This window comes from Letharia lupina (assembly GCF_014066315.1).
Source record: "Letharia lupina isolate WasteWater1 chromosome Unknown contig_3, whole genome shotgun sequence".
Taxonomy (NCBI): Eukaryota; Fungi; Ascomycota; class Lecanoromycetes; order Lecanorales; family Parmeliaceae; genus Letharia; species Letharia lupina.
In genome coordinates, this window is record NW_023502972.1 from 873,651 (window position 1) to 892,308 (window position 18,658).

At 49.8% G+C, this 18,658-nt stretch overlaps 5 protein-coding genes across 5 annotated transcripts; 3 read left to right on the forward strand and 2 right to left on the reverse strand.

Annotated features, from left to right (window-relative positions):
- Nucleotides 1-562: 562 nt before the first annotated feature.
- Nucleotides 563-2,108, reverse strand: HO133_007173 (uncharacterized protein; the record flags this gene model as incomplete). The annotated part of the gene is made up of 4 exons (XM_037298066.1): nucleotides 563-1,509; nucleotides 1,559-1,718; nucleotides 1,848-2,002; nucleotides 2,057-2,108. The coding sequence occupies 4 exons, from the start codon at nucleotides 2,106-2,108 to the stop codon at nucleotides 563-565; spliced, it is 1,314 nt and encodes a 437-aa protein (XP_037156701.1).
- A 1,426-nt stretch (nucleotides 2,109-3,534) lies between these two features.
- On the reverse strand, nucleotides 3,535-6,319 carry HO133_007174 (uncharacterized protein; the record flags this gene model as incomplete). The annotated part of the gene is made up of 3 exons (XM_037298067.1): nucleotides 3,535-4,323; nucleotides 4,419-5,222; nucleotides 5,651-6,319. 3 exons carry the CDS (start codon nucleotides 6,317-6,319, stop codon nucleotides 3,535-3,537), a joined length of 2,262 nt encoding a protein of 753 aa, XP_037156702.1.
- Nucleotides 6,320-7,172: 853 nt separating this feature from the next.
- Nucleotides 7,173-10,370, forward strand: HO133_007175 (uncharacterized protein; the record flags this gene model as incomplete). Its single annotated transcript, XM_037298068.1, has 3 exons — nucleotides 7,173-7,447; nucleotides 7,505-7,869; nucleotides 7,927-10,370. 3 exons carry the CDS (start codon nucleotides 7,173-7,175, stop codon nucleotides 10,368-10,370), a joined length of 3,084 nt encoding a protein of 1,027 aa, XP_037156703.1.
- Nucleotides 10,371-11,345: 975 nt separating this feature from the next.
- Nucleotides 11,346-13,582, forward strand: HO133_007176 (uncharacterized protein; the record flags this gene model as incomplete). The annotated part of the gene is made up of 4 exons (XM_037298069.1): nucleotides 11,346-12,123; nucleotides 12,177-12,263; nucleotides 12,311-13,219; nucleotides 13,278-13,582. The coding sequence occupies 4 exons, from the start codon at nucleotides 11,346-11,348 to the stop codon at nucleotides 13,580-13,582; spliced, it is 2,079 nt and encodes a 692-aa protein (XP_037156704.1).
- An 889-nt stretch (nucleotides 13,583-14,471) lies between these two features.
- On the forward strand, nucleotides 14,472-18,182 carry HO133_007177 (uncharacterized protein; the record flags this gene model as incomplete). The annotated part of the gene is made up of 1 exon (XM_037298070.1): nucleotides 14,472-18,182. The coding sequence occupies one exon, from the start codon at nucleotides 14,472-14,474 to the stop codon at nucleotides 18,180-18,182; it is 3,711 nt and encodes a 1,236-aa protein (XP_037156705.1).
- Nucleotides 18,183-18,658: the final 476 nt, after the last annotated feature.

The following is an 18,658-nucleotide window of genomic DNA, read 5'->3' on the forward strand; positions in this document are numbered from 1 at the left end:
TAAGGTGAGTGACAGGTTGAGTGTAAGGAAAATGCGCTTGGTTGATTGAGACGTCGCGTGAGGATGGTAAAGCTCAATGATGCTCGAATCGCGTGAGGTAGCTTTGTAATAGGGAGTAGCTGCTTCCGGCAGCTCGATGATCTAAAAGTCAAACGTTGGCAAAGACCTCGCAGAGTGTGTGTGTGCGCTGAAAGTTGTGTTTAACCACAGACATGCATATTCTGCCATGAGAAATGAAGGATTGCTCGTCTCGCTCGTCTAGCGTCTATGAGCTGCCGCAACTCTCGGCCTTGGCGTTCACCAGGAGTCGAGACATTCGTGATAATTTGATAATTATAACTTCGACCAACTCCACACGCTGCAATTTTATGGGTTCTACTGGATACATGACATGATCAGCATTTTGGCATCTCCAATTGCCACTGGCGCGATGACCAAATGACCGAGGTCTGCTGTATGTTTTTATGTTACAGGAAATCTGAGCACTAGAAAGACATGCCAGCAAGGTATCCATCCCACTCAAACGCGATATGCTCGGGAATAGGAAAGTCGTCGAATTCCATCAATCATTCATGACGCTAGCCCCCAGTCGCTCGCTCTCGCCCCCAATCTCATACACCTTGACCAAATTCCCTTCCCCTCCCTTTTCCAAATCAATGCCGAATACATAGAAGTGCCCTTCATTTGTGACGACCATGACTTGTGGACTGTTGCTACTCATGGCGACGACACTCCGTAGTGGAGCACTCGAGGAAAGAACCCCACCTTGTGCTGCTGGTGGAGCTTTTGGTATCTTCAACCAAGCGAAGTCTCGAGCCGGTTCCCACATCTCTGATACGGCGGATGGGAGATATGCGCCCATGGAGGCTGCAAAAGTTGTACCGACATTTTGGGATGTCCGCCTGATCATGCCTAGCAATGATCCATTGTGTTTTCTTCCCTTCGTGGAGACTGAATCAGAGGCATTGCTTGCAGACCGCGTGAGATCAAGTTGAGAGTCACTGCCACCTGGACTGATGCTACGTTCGCGTTGGCTTGGCGAAGTAGAGAGCATCGACGACTCGTCTCCGTTGCGGCGTTGCGGAGGCGCTCCTAGCTTGAAGATGTGCACTGTGTCGGTGGCGGAGGATACGCATAGGAGGGAAGAGGTAGTATTGAAAGACATACTATAGATGCGAGAGGGCATGGAGCCGCGGCGGAATTGGTAAAGCTTGCGCGCGGAAGGAACGGAGAAGACTCGGATGATAGTTCCTTTGTCAGAGGCTGTTGCGAGAAGGGTACCGGCGTCATTCACAGTGATGAATGATAGAGGTGAGCGATGTGCTTCTACCACATTGATCGCTTCGAGCTTTAGGGTGTCGAACAAGAGGACGTCCCCACTGGTAGGAGCAATGTGTGTAGCGCCGGGTGGGGCATGGGACGGAGGAGCAAAGGATGAGGGCGCTGCTTTCTGTGGGAGAGGGTATGCTAGGTAGCAGTTGTCCGAGGAAGGTGACAGAGCGCATATAGCTGCAGGTATTAGAAGATATGGACAAGAGGTTGGGTTAGCCACACATACCGTTTGGGTTTGGAGAAGTCTCAATTGTGTACAGCAGCTTCATGTTGCTTATGTCGTATAGATATATTTGGTCTTCTAATATGACAACCAGCCGCTTCCTATTCATTCGTACAGCCAACACTGTGGTGGGGAAAGTGAGCTCGCATATTGTCGACTGCCTCTGCAAGAAGTGAGAAATGGTCAGCATGGCCCTTCTAGCGACCGGACAGGCAAGCCTAAGACGATGCTCGTCGTCCTCGTATTGTTTGCCAATCACATAATGATGCAATGTGAGGATACGAGGACGTACTTTGGTATTTGTGATCTGCAGTCTTCGTGGTGAAAGTATAAGGGCAACTAACGATGTTGAAAAGAGCATCTCCAGTAACGCGATGTCACCCAGCTTTGTCTCGAAGACATTCTCAAATGGGTCTGTAGTGTATATTCGGAATCCTCTCGAGGTTCCTGAAGACTAGATGTTAGCACGGCCCGGAGATCTCTAAAGCGTTGAAGACTCACCCACAGCCAAGTGGCTGTAGTCCTGATTGAAGGTCACGAAGTTCATAGACATCTTGTTCGTGTCTCAGATGAAGCAAGAGTCGAGCAGCTTCTCAAACCAAAGGCAGCTGTCAACCAGATTGTGGACGTTGGAAATTTGCTTGGTGGGGGATGATCCTTGACATTGCCATGTGTCTGGTAAAAAGCACCGTCGAGCAATAAAGAGTTGAGCAAGTTCACGGTGTGGAAGTAAATAGCAGTAGTTCGTGCCTGATCTCTAGAATCCGTTTGTTTCAATATTGCTCGACGTTGCTGAAGTGTGAGCGACTCGAGATGATCAGGCGCCTAAATTTTGATCTCACTCGTGGGAAGATACGTATATTTAGCGTATGCAAAAACCTCGACGATTCTTGGCATCGAGGAATCGCACACACCTCTATCGACTACCTTTACGAGTAAATCCTTATGGAGATACTGCCACGTGGTTTACCAACAAAGTCTCTATATTAAAAGATACTCAGGTTCATCTACACTATGCCAAGAGTTTCGTACAGGAGAAAGCACGCAAGAATCGGATCGGTCACAGTTGTTTAATGGCCTTGAATTTCCGATTTTGAATTTCAATTTATCAGACTTCCTCGCTACTTCCATCCTTCTTTCATATTGTAAGATACCCTTTTCTATCAAAGGATTTAGCCGTTCAAGCAAGGCGCTCGTAATAATCAAGTGCCGATGGAATGCGACTGAAAACTGTCGGCCTGCATCAGGTACACGTATTGAGCCATACGATTAAACTTTGATGGTTCTTTGTGAGAAAGATCGTCACTGTCGGACTGTCAGCCGCGGATTAGGAACTTCGGACCAGCGGTTCGTTCATTTTGTTGGTTCGTCTTTTCTCTTCTTTTCTCTTCTGTTCTGCTCATGGAAGGGTTTCCCCGCTGTTGACTGCTCTTTCCCAACCGTTTGTAATTACAAAAAATCCGTTTTGAGAAGTTATTGCCCAAACATCGACGTCAAGACAACAAAACTCCAGCGCTTCAGAAGGCCGGTTCTCCAATAGCTTAATTGCTCGGCACCCTCACCACTCTCTACATTCCATCACTGAGGCAGAGAATAAAACCAAAAATCATAAGTACAGTAGACACGTTTTGTCAAACGGAATGTCTTAGAGTAGTAAGCACGCTCCAATCATTCAGCTACCATTCATGCCTCGTAGCTTATAACGACCGCTTTGAGGTAGCCATCGATCGAGATCATTCCATCCCTGATTGAATGAGCGTGTAGTTTCCGACATGAATTGTGCTTACCTGACCTTCTTCGCGTAGGCCCTTGACCTCGCTTTAATTGCTGCCTGATCGAATGTCTTGAAGCGACTACCCGTTTCTAGATACGCTTTTATTCCTTAACTCACAACAGCGACTTGGTTCGGGCACGCATTATTCGCACCCAGCTTAGGGTGCGCATTACCACCACAAGCCGGGTCACAGTAACACGTAGCCTCAAACTGTGAAGCCTGCAGCCCGTGCTCCTCCACATGCTTCATACACTGCGGTACGCACGTACTCGTTGTGAGCGAGAGAGGTGAAGTTAGTGAAGTCGTAGCTGGCACGATGAAGTTCTCCCTTCGTGAGAACTGCGGTTACGCTGACGAGCGGCTCGCTGAGAGTGGGCTTAGTTGTAGCGGCGGATACCGAGCTCGGACATGCACCCGCGAAGAACAGGTCATTGGAACATTCGTAGAAAGGATGGTAGTCTACCGAGCAGGGATCGCAATAGACGAGGGTGCATGAGACGCTAGGTGGAATGGTGGTTTCTGCGTAGTAGGCTACTTTCATGCTGACGGTTGTGACTTGGCTGGGGCACAACGAGTAGCTGTCTTGTTTGACGCGGTGACTCCAAGTGCCGTCGTTACATTGGCAGAGGAAGGCGTTCGGTCCGTCGTTGGGGTAGAAGAAGTATTGTGTGCAAGCGAGAGTTAGTTTTGGTGGCGTGGCTTCTCCGGTACATACGGCACTTTGGATTAATCCCACGAGGTTACTGTCTGCTGTCAACATTAATGTTGGAGTGGCAGAGTCTGTTGATAGTGCTTGCTCTGCCTCGCCGGCGCTTGTACCACCTTTGAGTACTCCTAGCAGACCGCTATCGACACCCAGCGGTGCCGCTGTTACAGACGCTGTGGATGTAGGGATTGAACGATTCTGTGATATTGCGGACGTCGTGACGTCAAGTTGGCCGCGTAAACAACTATCTGAGAGGCGAGAGAGGAATAGAATGCGTGAAGAGTCGCACTGCTGACTATAATCGACGTCCCAGGCATCAAAATTGGAGTTGCGGAAGCGGGAATCGGAATGGAAGTCGTTACGAATGGGCCCAAAATTTTTACCCAGAAGTCAACTTGGTAGTTGCAAAGAGTAGTCGTGCCGATGATGGTAGAGTTATCGCAGCAGGTTATTGACGTTCCAAACACTGTTGATACGCCGAAGTATGCCCTTGAAGTCACAGTGGTAGCCGAACTTGTTCCGGTTGAGGAAGCCAGGGAAGCGCTGCTTTGGGACGAGGTCACTGAGTAGGGAGAGCTTGTAGAAGCCGCACGATTAGATGAGTCTTGAGTGTTGGATGGCTTATCGTCTTCATGCTGTGTATCATCTTTTGGATTTTCTGTCGAGTCTTCGGTCGAGCCTGAGGACGGAGGAGGACCGGTTATGATATCAACACCAACGGGACACTGGCCGGTTTGAGGATCACGAATGAGATGAAGGACGAATCCAAAGAGAGCAAGTCTCCATGAACATATTTGTGGTATTTCAGTCCGTCCAAAAAGGAAAAATGCGGCTCCATTGTGCCATAATTCCGGAAAAATCCGAGTGACTGTGCTGCCAGACGCCGTGGTTATTACCATTACAAAAGCAACAGAACAAGTCGTGCCGGTGACGGTCTGGATTGACAATTCTGGGGGTATGGTGGAAATGGTGGCCAATTGCTCCCCCAACAGAGCGGAGCTACCCCTCAGAATCGCGCTATCAGATTGCACAGCCAAAAGTAGGCCTCCAACACCAGCAGTTGAGAGTAAAATCGTGCTGTTGCTGCGCGCTCTGACTGAGTACGTCGAAGGTGCCTTGTCAGTCATTGATATCGTAGTATCAACCGCGACATTGATTGCTGCTTGTACGGTTGCCCCCCCTGGTGCCTTCAGCTATTGCTGACCCACTTGCTGTAGCTATGTTATCAAAAATTGACATTGTAGAATTTCTGTCGGAGGCTGACCGTGCACTGGCGGTCGTGCTAGGAGTGCCAATAGTACTAGTTGTAAGCGTCGACTCACAGGAGGCGTGAGTCAATGAAAAGCCATCAGCGAGATCCTTTGGATTCCCAGTCGACGCAGCTGATGACTGTGACAACGAGACTAAGGACATAGAAATGGTAGAGAATGAGGAAGCCCTCAAAATGGCGGGTTCTTGCGATGAGCTTCTTTGTTGAAAAGTTGCGAGAGAGGCATTTTGCACATTTCCCATCAAGCTGCCCCGCAACCCATCTGGACTCAAGGGTGTGTCTCGTGCGTTACTCGCGTTGGAAGAAAAGGATGTCCTAGCTGCTGTACCGGTCGCAGGCCCTGACCTTTTGCCAGAGAGTGTTCCGAATGAGGTTTGAGAGCCAGTCGTAGTCGACACAGCCTGACAGGCAGGATGCAGTTGCAGTGGCCTTAGATAGCGCAAGCGAAGGAATCCTGCCCGCGAAAGACAGGGCGGTAGTGACCACATTGCCGTTTGGTTTAGTGAACACTCCTATAACCTCGACAATCGTGAAGCCTTGAGAGTCCAACGTGGTGAGGTGAGACGTTGAGAGGGCATCTTCCAGGATGACCGTGGAAGTGCTCTCATTGGATCTGACAAAGATTGGTCCAAGATTGGTGATGGGCTGCACATTGGCATCTACCGATGTAGAAGCAAAGATTGGCGGCGTTGACGACAGGCTTGAAACAGCAGACTCGGGTACTATAATCGTTATTCTGCTTTGGCTAGCAGTCGTGACTTCGGCTACACCTGTTATAGTCGAGCCAGCCGCATTGGTTGTAGTTGCGTGTAGTTTCGCTGCGCCTAGAAGCTCGGTCGTTGAAGATACAAGAGTGTTGAAACCCACGGAGCCTACGTAGATGATTTCGTGGCCTGCAATATCTGTTGCCTTGAAGAGCCAGAGGGTCGATTGGGTAAGGATTAAGTTCTGAAGCTGTCCATCTGGTATCCCGATAATGACGTTTGCAGTGGTGGCCGGAGCGCTGTTAACCATACCGATAGTGCAGAGAAGTAGAGTCGCCAAAATCGCCTGTTGCATGACTGGCCAATCCCTCCGTAGGGTGGTCAATGTGGATGTAACGTGGAGAGGCTGGATTGGTCATTGATGATTGAGCGTTCGAACGACAAGTTGCAGCTCCAAGAAGCACACGACACCTCAACGCACTATTATGGCTTTTCAAAGATAATTGGAAAGCTGGGCGGTGTATAAAGGTACCAAAATCACAAACAAGAAGGACTCTGATATCGTGGCTATAATGGGTACATTGGCAGAAGCAATAATGTCCTGTGAGAAGGATACTCGCGAACAACAGAGGATGTGATACACATTGCCGACATTGATGCTAGGATGTGTTCTTGGTACTTTCATACTAGCCAAGGAGTGTCTCTTTGTGTGCCTTTCTCCATCGAAGCAAAGGCGCCTGCTGCAGTCATTGATCAAAAATTGTCTCACCACGACTTTGATTGCAGTTTATTCATTTGACCATTTCTATCGGATCTCGCTACCGGCTAATATTAATTGTGAGCAGTTGGTCTTTGCAAAGCCAACTGAGGCGACGGTTGGTATAGTGTATTCACTGTTATGGGCCTTTGGCCGTGTTTCCCTCTACTCTACTGATTCTGATACCTGAGAGATGATGTGATTTTTGACTACCTCAGACGTAACTGAAGGTTAAAGTAGCCCCGCTGCCGGTAGACTACCTTAATCATGGTAAGGTAATCATGCCACGCACTTACCTCGGTTGTCGCACAATAGAGGGTACTATAGTACTAGTACCGTACCTACTTTAGCACACCCGAAATCTTCGACGGCGACTCTTGTGAGCAGACTTCACTTAAAGACCATAATGGCAGGTCAGCAACGCCCGAAATCGCGAAAGGCGAGGGCGGATGCCTCTGTAATGGACACGAATAATAGTTCTATCGTCTCCAAGAGAAGTGTTGAGCGCTTGTACTACCAGGAGCCACATTTTTACCGCTACTTTGTCAAGAAACCTCGGAGGAGATCACCATTGATTGGCCGTGGTTACTGGCTGCGAATGCATGCCTTTGAACAAGCCATCAAGCAATTCCTTGACGAGCCTTCGAAGAAGAAAAAGATAGTCTTGAATCTTGGATGTGGGTAGTAAGCAAGAAGCTATAATATTCGAGTCTTTGTGACAGACTGATCATCGAATAGTGATCCCGTACCCTTCCAGTGGCTTTCGAAGCATCTAGCAAGATGTCATAATGTCACCTTCGTGGACGTGGATTACCCGGATTTGATGGAGAAGAAGTGCGATGTCATTTGCAATACATCGCAACTCCAAGATTTGCTTGGTCCTCATGATCGACCTTTGGATCCTAAGGGTCTTATTCTACGCAGTGAACATTATTTGGCTATTGGATGTGATCTTGCGGATGTGACTAGGCTTGACATGCTACTCGCGAGCGAGGTCCGAATGTCAGACTGTCTAGTGCTTTGCACCGCTGAAGTTTCTATCACTTACATGGATACCAATGCAGCAGATTCTCTCATTCGATGGGCGGCTCTTCACGATGACAGTACGTGAAGAGATACGTATGCAGACTATTGCTGATTTGGTTGTTGATGTACTGCAGTACGCTTCTGTCTCCTTGAGCAGTATTTACCCGCTGGTGCGGAACATCCATTTGCACAGAAGATGATCCGCCATTTCAACAATCTTCAGACGCCGTTAAGATCTGTTCATCAATACCCGCAGTTAGCAGACCAAGAACAGCGTTTCCTTCGAGCGGGATGGTCCTCGGTAAGTGTAAGAAGCCTGTGGAACTTATGGAGCGACGATCTTTTTGTGTCACCGGATCGAAGGCTAGTCCTCAATGACGTGGAACCTTTTGACGAATGGGAGGAATTTGTCCTCTTTGCATCTCACTACTTCCTTCTCCTAGCCGCAAACACGTCGTCTTCGACCGGCGTCGATCGATCATATCTAGGACACCTGTGGGATCCAAATCACGTTACATTTGCGAGTCTACCGGTGGAAGTTCCCTTGACACTACAGTGCGAAGCTTTCCCTTGCTCTCACCGAAGAAGGTCCGGGGCTCTGACTCCACTTTCTCAAAACACGTTCGGACATCACGGTGGTCTAGGTCTCCAAACCAGGCTCGGTACAACAGATGTCTATATGCTACCCGGAATGGGTCCTCCGGATTCTGTCAACATCGCTGTACTCGAGAAGAAATGCAAACAATTAGAGAGTATCGAGCCTCGGATGTGCCATACAATCACCTCTGATCGTCTTGGCTTCCTCGTTGCAGGTGGAAGAGCGTCTCCTGACCACGTATTTCAGGACTGTTGGTTATCTGGCAAAGATTACTGGCAGAGAGTAGAAGACCTTCCAATCCCCTTGTTCAGACACTGTGCCACTACAATTGCGCTGGAGAACCCAAGCCATTCCTCCGACAATGCTTTACTCATCTACGGGGGTAAGACCGGAGCCGGCCATGTTTCCGACCAATGGCTACTATGGCGCAAGGGCTTTGGGTGGGTTACAACTCCGGTTACGGGCGATAGTTTGAAGCCTAGGTTCGGTGCCGTTATGCAAGAGACTGGCTTTAGGAGGGGAATACTACTAGGTGGGATGGCCAATGACGGCAAGATCCTTTCAGAAGCTTGGGAATGGACTATCTCTGGTGACGTATCAGAGCTCAGCATATCGTTGAGTCGTATGGTATTTTCCGGACCTGATAGCCATTCCATTATAGGAAGATTGGGTGCATCCCTTATCAATTCGAGATTTGGGCTCTTGCTCGTGGGTGGTGTATCTTCAGACTTAATTCCCCAAAGCCTTGAGGTTATCAAACTTCTCCGGGAGAACACCAATGACGACCAAAAGAGCATCTGGAAATGGGCCCCAGTTGATATCCACGCCACCGGACAGCGGCCCTTGCTTATCGGCCACAGCACCTTCGCATCGTTAGACGCTGTTAATATTCTTGGAGGCGGAGCCGTTTGTTTTTCATTTGGGACCTTCTGGAATGAAACTATACTCAACATATCGAGTCGTGATCGAGCGCCAGGACCCCCAGTAGAAGTACTTACACGGGGGATTGACCTGTTCTCAGGACGGAAAGCCGCGGGCGATATTCTCAAACCAGCAAACTTCGCAGGTACTGTCCCACGAGATGATCAAATTCAATCGTCCAAAGATTTCGAACAGATCTTGAACGACGGGCAGCCTGTCATTATGAGGAACATAGATATGGGCTTGTGGATGGGGGAGTGGACGTTACCATATCTCACAGCGAAGATCGGTGGAGACAGGGCTGTCGTGGTCCACGAAGGCTCTGATAAATACCTGGATTTCCAGTCCAAGAACTTCAAATACGCCAAGAAGCCGTTCAAGGATTTCGTAGATGAGATTACCGGAGGCTCTCCACAATATCTACGATCCCTCTCGTCCGAGGACCCAGCTGGAAAAGCCGCCAATATATCTGTTGACTTCCCTGAACTTGCTTCTAGCTTCGGACTGCCGCTGCAACTTGGCATCGTGAAAGATAAAATGCATAGCTCCGTCCTCCGAATTTCAGGGCCTGTTACGATGTGGCTTCACTACGACGTCATGGCAAACGTCCTTTGTCAGATACATGGTAGCAAGCGATTAATTCTGTATCCTCCATCTGACGTGTCGCTCTTCTCCATTCCTCCTGGCACCTCGAGCTCTTCAATAAATTGCTTTGACACTGGACCGAATAGACATCCTTCACTTACTCTGGGGCATCCACAAGAAGCGTTGCTTCAACCAGGAGACGTGTTATTCATACCTCCACTTTGGCTGCACACTGCCTCCCCTCTCGATAATGTCAGCATTTCTGTCAATGTTTTCTTTCGCAACATCGATACCGGCTATGCTCCTGGAAGGGATGTTTATGGCAATCGCGACTTACAAGCTTACGAAAAGGGTAGAAGAGATGTTGAAAGGATCTCGAAGTCTTTCGATAAATTACCTCGAGACATGGGCAAGTTCTATCTTGAGCGCCTGGCTGATGAATTGAAAGAGAAGGCACAAAGCTATAGTTCCTGATCAAGACACCAACCGCCATCATAAGCGAATCCTCGTATCTGCGGGGGGGTGGTCTGTCTGCAGCCAAGTCCCACAGACGCCTAATCTTTGAGCCTAAATCGGTCGATGCAGCCTCGTCAAAGAATTGGTTGGCCATGCTTCAGAGGATCAGCGTGGTTTAGTGTGAAGGACGCGTCAAACAGGCAGGGAACGTGGACCATTCAGCGGTATGCATTGAGTCCCAGTGCAGCAGTGCGCCTGCAAGTCGTCGTTGAATACCTGACTTTCTTGCCTGACTTTGCGATGATGCATCCTGGAGATCATGGATGAGGATGGCCCAGCTACTACTAGGCGACGGGAGCTAAGGATGACCCCGCCAGCCCCACTTTTTCGATATCTCGGACCTGCTCGTTTGCTGGCAACTTTTTTATGATACCTTTCTCCATCACATTTCCCTTTCATCTATGCTCAATTGACTGTCTCATTACTGTTTGCTCTCACTTTTCCATCTCCATTAATACCCTGGCGTCTTCACTTCTCTTATCATCTAGCTTCTGTAACATTCCTTGAATGATGCCATACTTTCTAATTACCCTGCCCATTTCAGGAGCCAGGTAGGTACGACAAGTATCCTTCACTCAACCAATTCGTAGTGCATATTTTCGTACCGTTATTATAAATATTGGGTCCGGCTGACGCTCAAAGTCCAGCGACTTCCTCTTGACCTTGTTCTCACAACATACTTTACCTTCAATTTTCCATTGACCACGACGCCCACGTACATTGTCTAACATCCCATTCATGCTCTGACAGGGCCAGCTACTATTAGTTACGCTCTAGCTCCGACTCTTCATTCCTAGAGCTTTGCAGCATTTACCAGTCTCCATAAGCAGGGGGACTAGGAGCTCAAGTTCCACCGCTGAGCTTGAGGTCACGACAGCCCCAGAGGGCTCACAAACCCGCTCCCGGACTTTTCGTGACCTATGAGAGCATAAGATGTCGACACTAGTCATCCACCAGCCAGGATCGAGAGCTTCTTTGACCCCTCCGCCTGAGACATCGGCACTGAGTCTTGACACATCTCGACCTGGCTCTACTCCAATACCGAACAAACACCTTCCTTATTGTCCTGCCGGTCCAGCACCCGGAAAATCGCAACTGGCTTCACCCCCTGCCTCTCCACCAACTAAAAACTCAGGCCTACAGACTTTCTCCTTGCTTCACCCCGCGGACACCTATCCTCAGATCATCGATAAACCCCCAGTCTTTTCCATTGATGCCTTTACTTTAGCCGCAGCGATCAACGAGCAAGCAACGCAGCTTTTCCCGGATCCAAAGCTTGCCTTCCCCTGGCTTCATGGCTTGCACGCCGAAAATCAGGTTCAGCTGGCTTTCTTCATTGCCCGTCGTAAAGCTCTACGGAAAACACCGCAATGTTTTCGAGGTATCACAGTCGTCAAAGTTGGGGGCGAGCTCACAAAGGCAAGGCTGAAAGGTGCGGTCAGCGCGGACGAGATATTGGACCTCAAGAACGGAAAAGATGCTAGCTTTCTCGAGGTCGACCCGAAGGATGGTTTCTCGGTCCGGAACTTTCAAATACAAGCAACGAAGATGGCCACCGTGTCAGATATCGTATTATACGGCGACCCTGAGACCGAAGCAGAAGAGATACACGATCTGGCGAAGGTTTTCGCGACAGCCCAAAGTACGTGGCAAGTGAAGAATGGAAGCGGAGATGAGCATGTGCCAATTTTCAATACTTTCATAATGTCTAGTGAGTCTCAGTCTATCACCAAATAGCAAGACTATTTCTAAGACCACTGGCAGGTTCGTTCGAAGAAGTCGAGCAAAATTATCCGGATATCGTGGCTGTGGATTCCCAGGGACAGACGACAGGCAAAGTGATGGACTTCTGTAAGTATTGAAATGGCCTTGTTTGGCCATTATCTGACAGTTGCCAGTTCATTGGGAGCGACAAGAAATGTGCAACATGTCGAAGGCTTCGGAAATTGCTAGAAACGTATGGCTAGGCCCAACGCCAGACTCGTTGCTCTGCCCTCCATTAGAAAACGATGATGAACCTGCATTTGACATACTCGTTGAAGCCAATGATCTAGCACAGCCTCCAGATACTCATACGCTCAAGCGCATCGGGGAGCTGAGCTACTCAGTACCACAGCATCTCGAATATCCGTCGTCAGGGAGTATCATGCCTCAAGCACATACCAAAAAGGGATCCGACCCACTGAAGACCATGTGCCAATGGATCTACAAGCTCGCGAACCCTAACAACACGCCGGATGCCAGCGAAGATGAGGAGAATGACTCAGATGGAGATATTCCAATGAAGCCGATCTTTCCTCAACCTCGAAAGTTTCTCATACATTGCACAGATGGCTACACAGAAAGTACGCTTCTTGGTCTCGCATACTTCATGTATGCCGAGCAGGTGGCTGTGCATGAAGCTTGGCTACGTCTGCACTGCGAGAAGAAGCGCAACTTCTTTGCCTATCCATCCGATGTTGCCTTGTTGGCTTCACTGCAACCTCGTCTTGTCCCGACGCTGTCTCTGACTAGAGATCGCTCTCAAGCCGCACAGGAGGAGCCCGCATGGATTTCACGCATAGATGGAAGCTTGCCGAGTCGCATTCTCCCCTACATGTACCTCGGAAACCTGGGGCATGCCAATAATCCAGATCTGTTGAAGGAGATGGGCATCAAAAGGGTACTGAGCGTCGGGGAGCCTGCGAATTGGACGAAAGCCCAGATCGAAGCTTGGGGGCAGAAGAGTCTGCTCTTCATCGACAGGGTACAAGATAATGGCGTTGATCCTTTGATGAAGGACTTTGAGCGGTGTCTGGATTTCATTGGTAAGAAGGCTCTCCCGTCCCATGCGCTGGTTGAGCAAAGCTGACCAGACGAAATTAGCCAAAGGCAAGAGCGATGGAACAGCAACGCTTGTCCATTGCCGTGTTGGCGTCTCTCGCTCAGCAACCATCTGCATAGCAGAGGTGATGGCGTCACACGGCCTTTCGTTCCCACGGGCCTACTGCTACGTACGCGCACGACGGCTGAACGTCATCATACAGCCACATCTACGTTTCGCTTACGAGCTGCTGAAATGGGATGAAATCTGCCAGCAAAGAAGAGGCGAGCCAATCAAACGAGAGCTGGAATGGGCGACGATTGCGAGAGAGATCGCGGCCATGAACAAGCCATACTCTTCGAGATGATTGCAGCTTGGCGCTGTGAGCGAGGCCATGATATTGACGTTTGGCGGTTGAAAGGGACCGGTAATGGTATCTTCCATGATTGTATGAACATGATTTTTACGACATTTTACGACGACGGTTGGAGGCGCTTCGGAAGTTGGATTGTATTTTGGAAGGATCCATGAGCACATATAGCATTAGGAACCTCTTGAAGGCTGCTTTATCGCAAGCCAAGCCGAATCTAATGTTTGAATGTGCTGTTGACATTGAGTCCAAAATGTGCAAGTTTTTTTGGGTCTCAAACCCTGAAACTTGCCCACTTTGGTAGGCTCCTAGCTTGATGTCTTGCAGCAGGCGTAAGGTACATGAGGTAGGTAGGTATTTAGGTACCTCATGTAAGTTAGGACTGTTTCATGTTTGAGTTGCGGCTCTTCGGGAATGCTGCCGATCGATTGTGGGCTGTGACACGAGGTCTTCGGAGGTTCACTTGCATTAGTGTCCGTTCGGGTAAAAAAAGGTTTAAAGGAAAGTACGTCTTTGAGCTTCAAACTTGCCGTAGAGTAAAAGTATGCGGTAAAAGTATGCTGCTTTAATACTGTACCTTAATCCCTCTCAAACTCTCTCATACTTTACTTGACATCAGTGCCAGGTCGCAATGTTCAAAGCAGTTGCCAAGAACGCTCCTGCCCTTTTTACCAGCTTCTTATGACCCTTACTCGTACTAATAATAATCTCCGTCAAAACAAAAACAAATCCTTGGCTTTTCCTCTCACTTCCTTCCTCATCGTCCATCATCCACATCAATCACATGTGATGCACCACACCTTCCTCAGCAATTGCGCATGATACATTCATCGCACCTTCTTCAATCCGACATTTCAACCCACCGCGTCATCGGCCATCGTCCATCATGGACAGCAGCCCAGGGAGCGATCGCATGGACTGGGAAGAGGACTCCTCACTCCACATCATCCAACCAGCTTCAAGCCCATGGCGAAAGAGATCCTTCGATACCTACAATGATACAAACGAACCATATCACCCGAATGAAGACTATTCAGGCTATCGAGTCACTGACACACTTCGAAATCACACGGAAGTGGTGGAACCTTTCATAGACTTCAACGGCCGCCCCGCTCGATATGTTACCGATTTCGACGGCAATGTCATCCTTCAACCAATCATCCAGCGACAGCCACGACAGCCCATTGGCTACTACCTTCCGGAGTGGGTCAAGTGGATCATCTACGGAGTCGCGCTGCTTGTCTTCAGCAGCTGCGAATTGGCGGGCGATGCTTACGTTCACACTGCCACCGTTGCTGTTCGCGTTGGCGATTCTGCCAAACGTCGCCTTGTCGAAGTCACTCGGAAAGCATTTGTTCCTTCTCCACCTCCTCGAAGGCATCGCCACCACGTCCCACCTCACCATCGCCGATCTCCCATCATCCGCCGCGTCTCTCCTACATCACCAGGAGGCCGTACGCACATACCGGTCACTCCACCAAGGGCACGACCAACGGCTACGCTCAAAGAAGCCGCATTGATCAACCATGAATGCATTGTCAACTACGTACCAGGCGGTGTTGAACACCAGGGCCCAGGTGCTTTTGTTTCCTCACCTGAAGATGATCACCTGATGTCCGGTGTCACTCATCAATCCTGTTTCGAGCCCCTGATGTCCGGTGCGCTCGAAGACATGGAGATGGACGAATATTCTCAGTCGAATGTTACAACGTCTTTCTCACCATATCACATCCCGGGAACATTTCCAGAATCGCCATCACCACCCGGGCTCCCTTCAACTGAATCGCCAACGACGGAGCCACAAGCTAGCGATGATTCAGCTAAACCGCACATCCAAAATACCGATGAATCGGCTATATCAGAAGAGCGAGCTGTTGATGAATTGGCTACACCACGCAGCGAACCTTCCGACGAATCTGATATACCAGACGTGCAAGTTACCATTGAACTCCCATTGCAGAAAGTCGATAGCCGGCCCAGAAACTATAAAGGCGAGCTCCTCGACGATTGGCAAATTAAAGTCTGCAGAGAATTCCAGGCTATCCATCCACCTCCTAAAGAAATACGACGGCACGCCACCAACGTTCCTGAACAGCCACAAGGACCGAACCCCGCTGGATTGATCGAATCAACCCGATCTCCTACGGCGAACGGATCTCCCAAAACTCATCATCAGCAACGTGGGACAAGTGCCACTGGATTGATCGAATCACAGCGATCTCCTTTGGCGAACGGTTTTCCCAGGTTTTCTCATCAGCAACATGGAGCGACTACCACTGGATTGATTGATTCACGTCGATCTCCTATGGCCAACGTATCACACACAGGAGCAGCTGATGGAACGATGGATGTGGATGGATCGACTCCCGGACTTCTTTACCAGCCTCAGGGCATGGCTTCCATTGGATCGAACGACTTACACCGATCTCCTTTGGATTTGCACAGAGCTACCACAGATGTTCTTCATCAGCCGCATGGGACAACTTCCATAGGATTGAACGACTTATATCGATCTCCTTTGGCGGACGTATCACCTACGAGGGCAGGCCATGTACTGAACCACTCGCCCGATGCAACTTCTGACATACCACACCAGCCACTTGGAACGGCTAACACTGGATCGATCGACTCACCACGATCTCCTTTAGTCGACGCATCACCAATCAATTCGCAGCATGAAACGATCACCACTGGATCGATCGAATCACCACGATCTCCTTTGGCCGACGTAACGCCCATCAATTCCCCACATGGGACAAATTCCATTGGATTGATCGACTCACCGCGATCTCCTTTGGATGGCGTATCTCCTATCCATCTGCAGCCTGGGATGAGCCCAATTGGATCGATCGGTTCACCACGATCTCCTTTGGCCGAATCCCACATGGAGGTAGGAGTTGATGCCATGACTGACACACACGAGGCTGGTCCCGACGTTTCAGACCATGCACAAGGCACGACACCCGTGCCCTCGAGAAGCCCCCTTTCGAGCCAATCGGTCATGGTGACTACGACTCTTGCAGAGTCGTCGTCGAAATGGTCTATTCGGTCACTTTATGCGCGTGTTCAAGGCAAGCCAAAGAAGCGATCCCCTTTGCGCGAACGTATGGACAATGCCAATATCCACAAAGTACCAAAGACACCAAAGAAGGTCACTTGGCCTGAACACGGACCTGTCACAGGTACCAAACGATTTATAAAGCATGAGGCCATGTCGCATCCCAGTCCTGCTTCTTCCCGCGAGGACAGCAGCATCCTGAGTAGCGTGCCCAGCGATTTCTCGCCTCAGCTCAGCCCAACTATGCAGGAAGAGGCAGAGGAAGTAGCATTGAATCCACTACACCAAATCTATTCACCAACGTGTGCCGGTGATGATTGGAGCATGAGCCCGATCTCATCCAATAAGAGCGACGTATTGAATACTACGTCAACAGCCGAGCAAACGGACGCAATCAACAACGCAGGTGAGGAACAGAATATCAGCTCTAACTCGTCGAGCGACAACGAGGCCAGCGTTCAGTCAGTCGAGACACCTACGAAGACTGCCGCCGCAGACCCATCGACTCCACCATCTCATCTCTCCCCAAAGTTCGAAGAGTTGACAATCTCTACCCGTCGTTCTTCGCTACGCCGACGCGAGAAGGAGGATCAAGCACAGAAGCTAAGGGACGCCATTGCAGCTGAAGAGAAGGCTCGCAAGGATAAGGAGGAAGCCGAAGAGAAGGCACGCAAGCACAAGGAGGAGGCTGAGGAGAAGGCGCGGATCAAGGCAAAGGAGGAGGAGGAGCGCAAGAAGACTGGAGGTCGTCGCATTCCTATTGAGAAGGTGATCCAGTCACTACCACCAGGATGGGATGAGAAGGTCCGGATAAACATGGCGAAGGGTATGAGGGAGCAACTTGCCATGACAAGTGTTGGGAATGCTCTGACGCGCCGTGACTTCGGAATGGTACTTCCTCAGCCTGGGACAGGAGATCACCCGAGCGGTTGGCTGAATGATGAAATAATCAGCGGGTACCTACAAGCAGTCGTCGACCATGGCCACCGGAGAATGTGCCACCCTCGCGGCGCAAAACCTTGGCTGCATGCCTTCAATCCGTTCTTTTACACGACTCTAAAAGAGCGTGGCTACGACGCCGTCAAGAGGTGGTCTACCCGTGCCAAGATTGGTGGTAACGACTTGAAGACCGTCGAGTATGTTTTCATCCCGTGCAACCCAAGCAAGAGCCATTGGACTCTAGTGGTAGTCTCCCCGGTACGAAAGACGATTGAAGTCTTTGATTCTATGCATGGCGACACTTTGGACAAGGTGAATACTACAAAGGGGTGGTTGAAAGGGGAATTGGGCCGTTCGTATGTTGACTCGGAGTGGACTGTTGTCGAAGATCCGGTATACCCTGGCCGTGGAAAGGGGCCGACTCAGAACAACATTAACGATTGTGGGGTGTTTGCTGTTACGACAGCAAAGATGGTTGTGCTTGGGGTCGATCCCATGGCTGTTTCTGCGGGGGACATGCCCCTGCAACGCCGCCGCCTTGTTGCCGAGCTCCTGAACGGCGGTTTCTCCGGGGATTTTGAACCTCTTGCTGTCTTCTAATAGCGGGTTTGTCTGGGTGTTTTCCTATATCTTCATGACGTGATACCCCGTGGTAGAGCTTAGCTCCCCAGTTAACGGCCGATTGTACTACTCCTTTTGTATGATAGCAATGCAATAAAAGTTCAAGAAACCATTTGTGCACTATGGGAATCCTACCTCGATATCTTGAAACCAACGATTTCTTGTCCGCTCGACATCAAAATCTACCCCCCCTTTTTTTTTACCTCTACGAGGTGTGAATATCTCGAAACCTCCACCTTTCCTTGTCAGCTTGTCATCTCTCCACAGGGGTCACACGGTGACCATCCGCCCATCAAGTCACACCCGCCAGCAACGGGGACGATGCCCGAGACACCCACTCACTCACCCCTACGTATGCAGATGCGAAAAGCGCAGCTCCGAACGAGCCTCCGGTCCATTCCATTCCATTCCAGTCCATTCCGTCAACAAGCAAGCAACCAACCAGTCCATTTCAG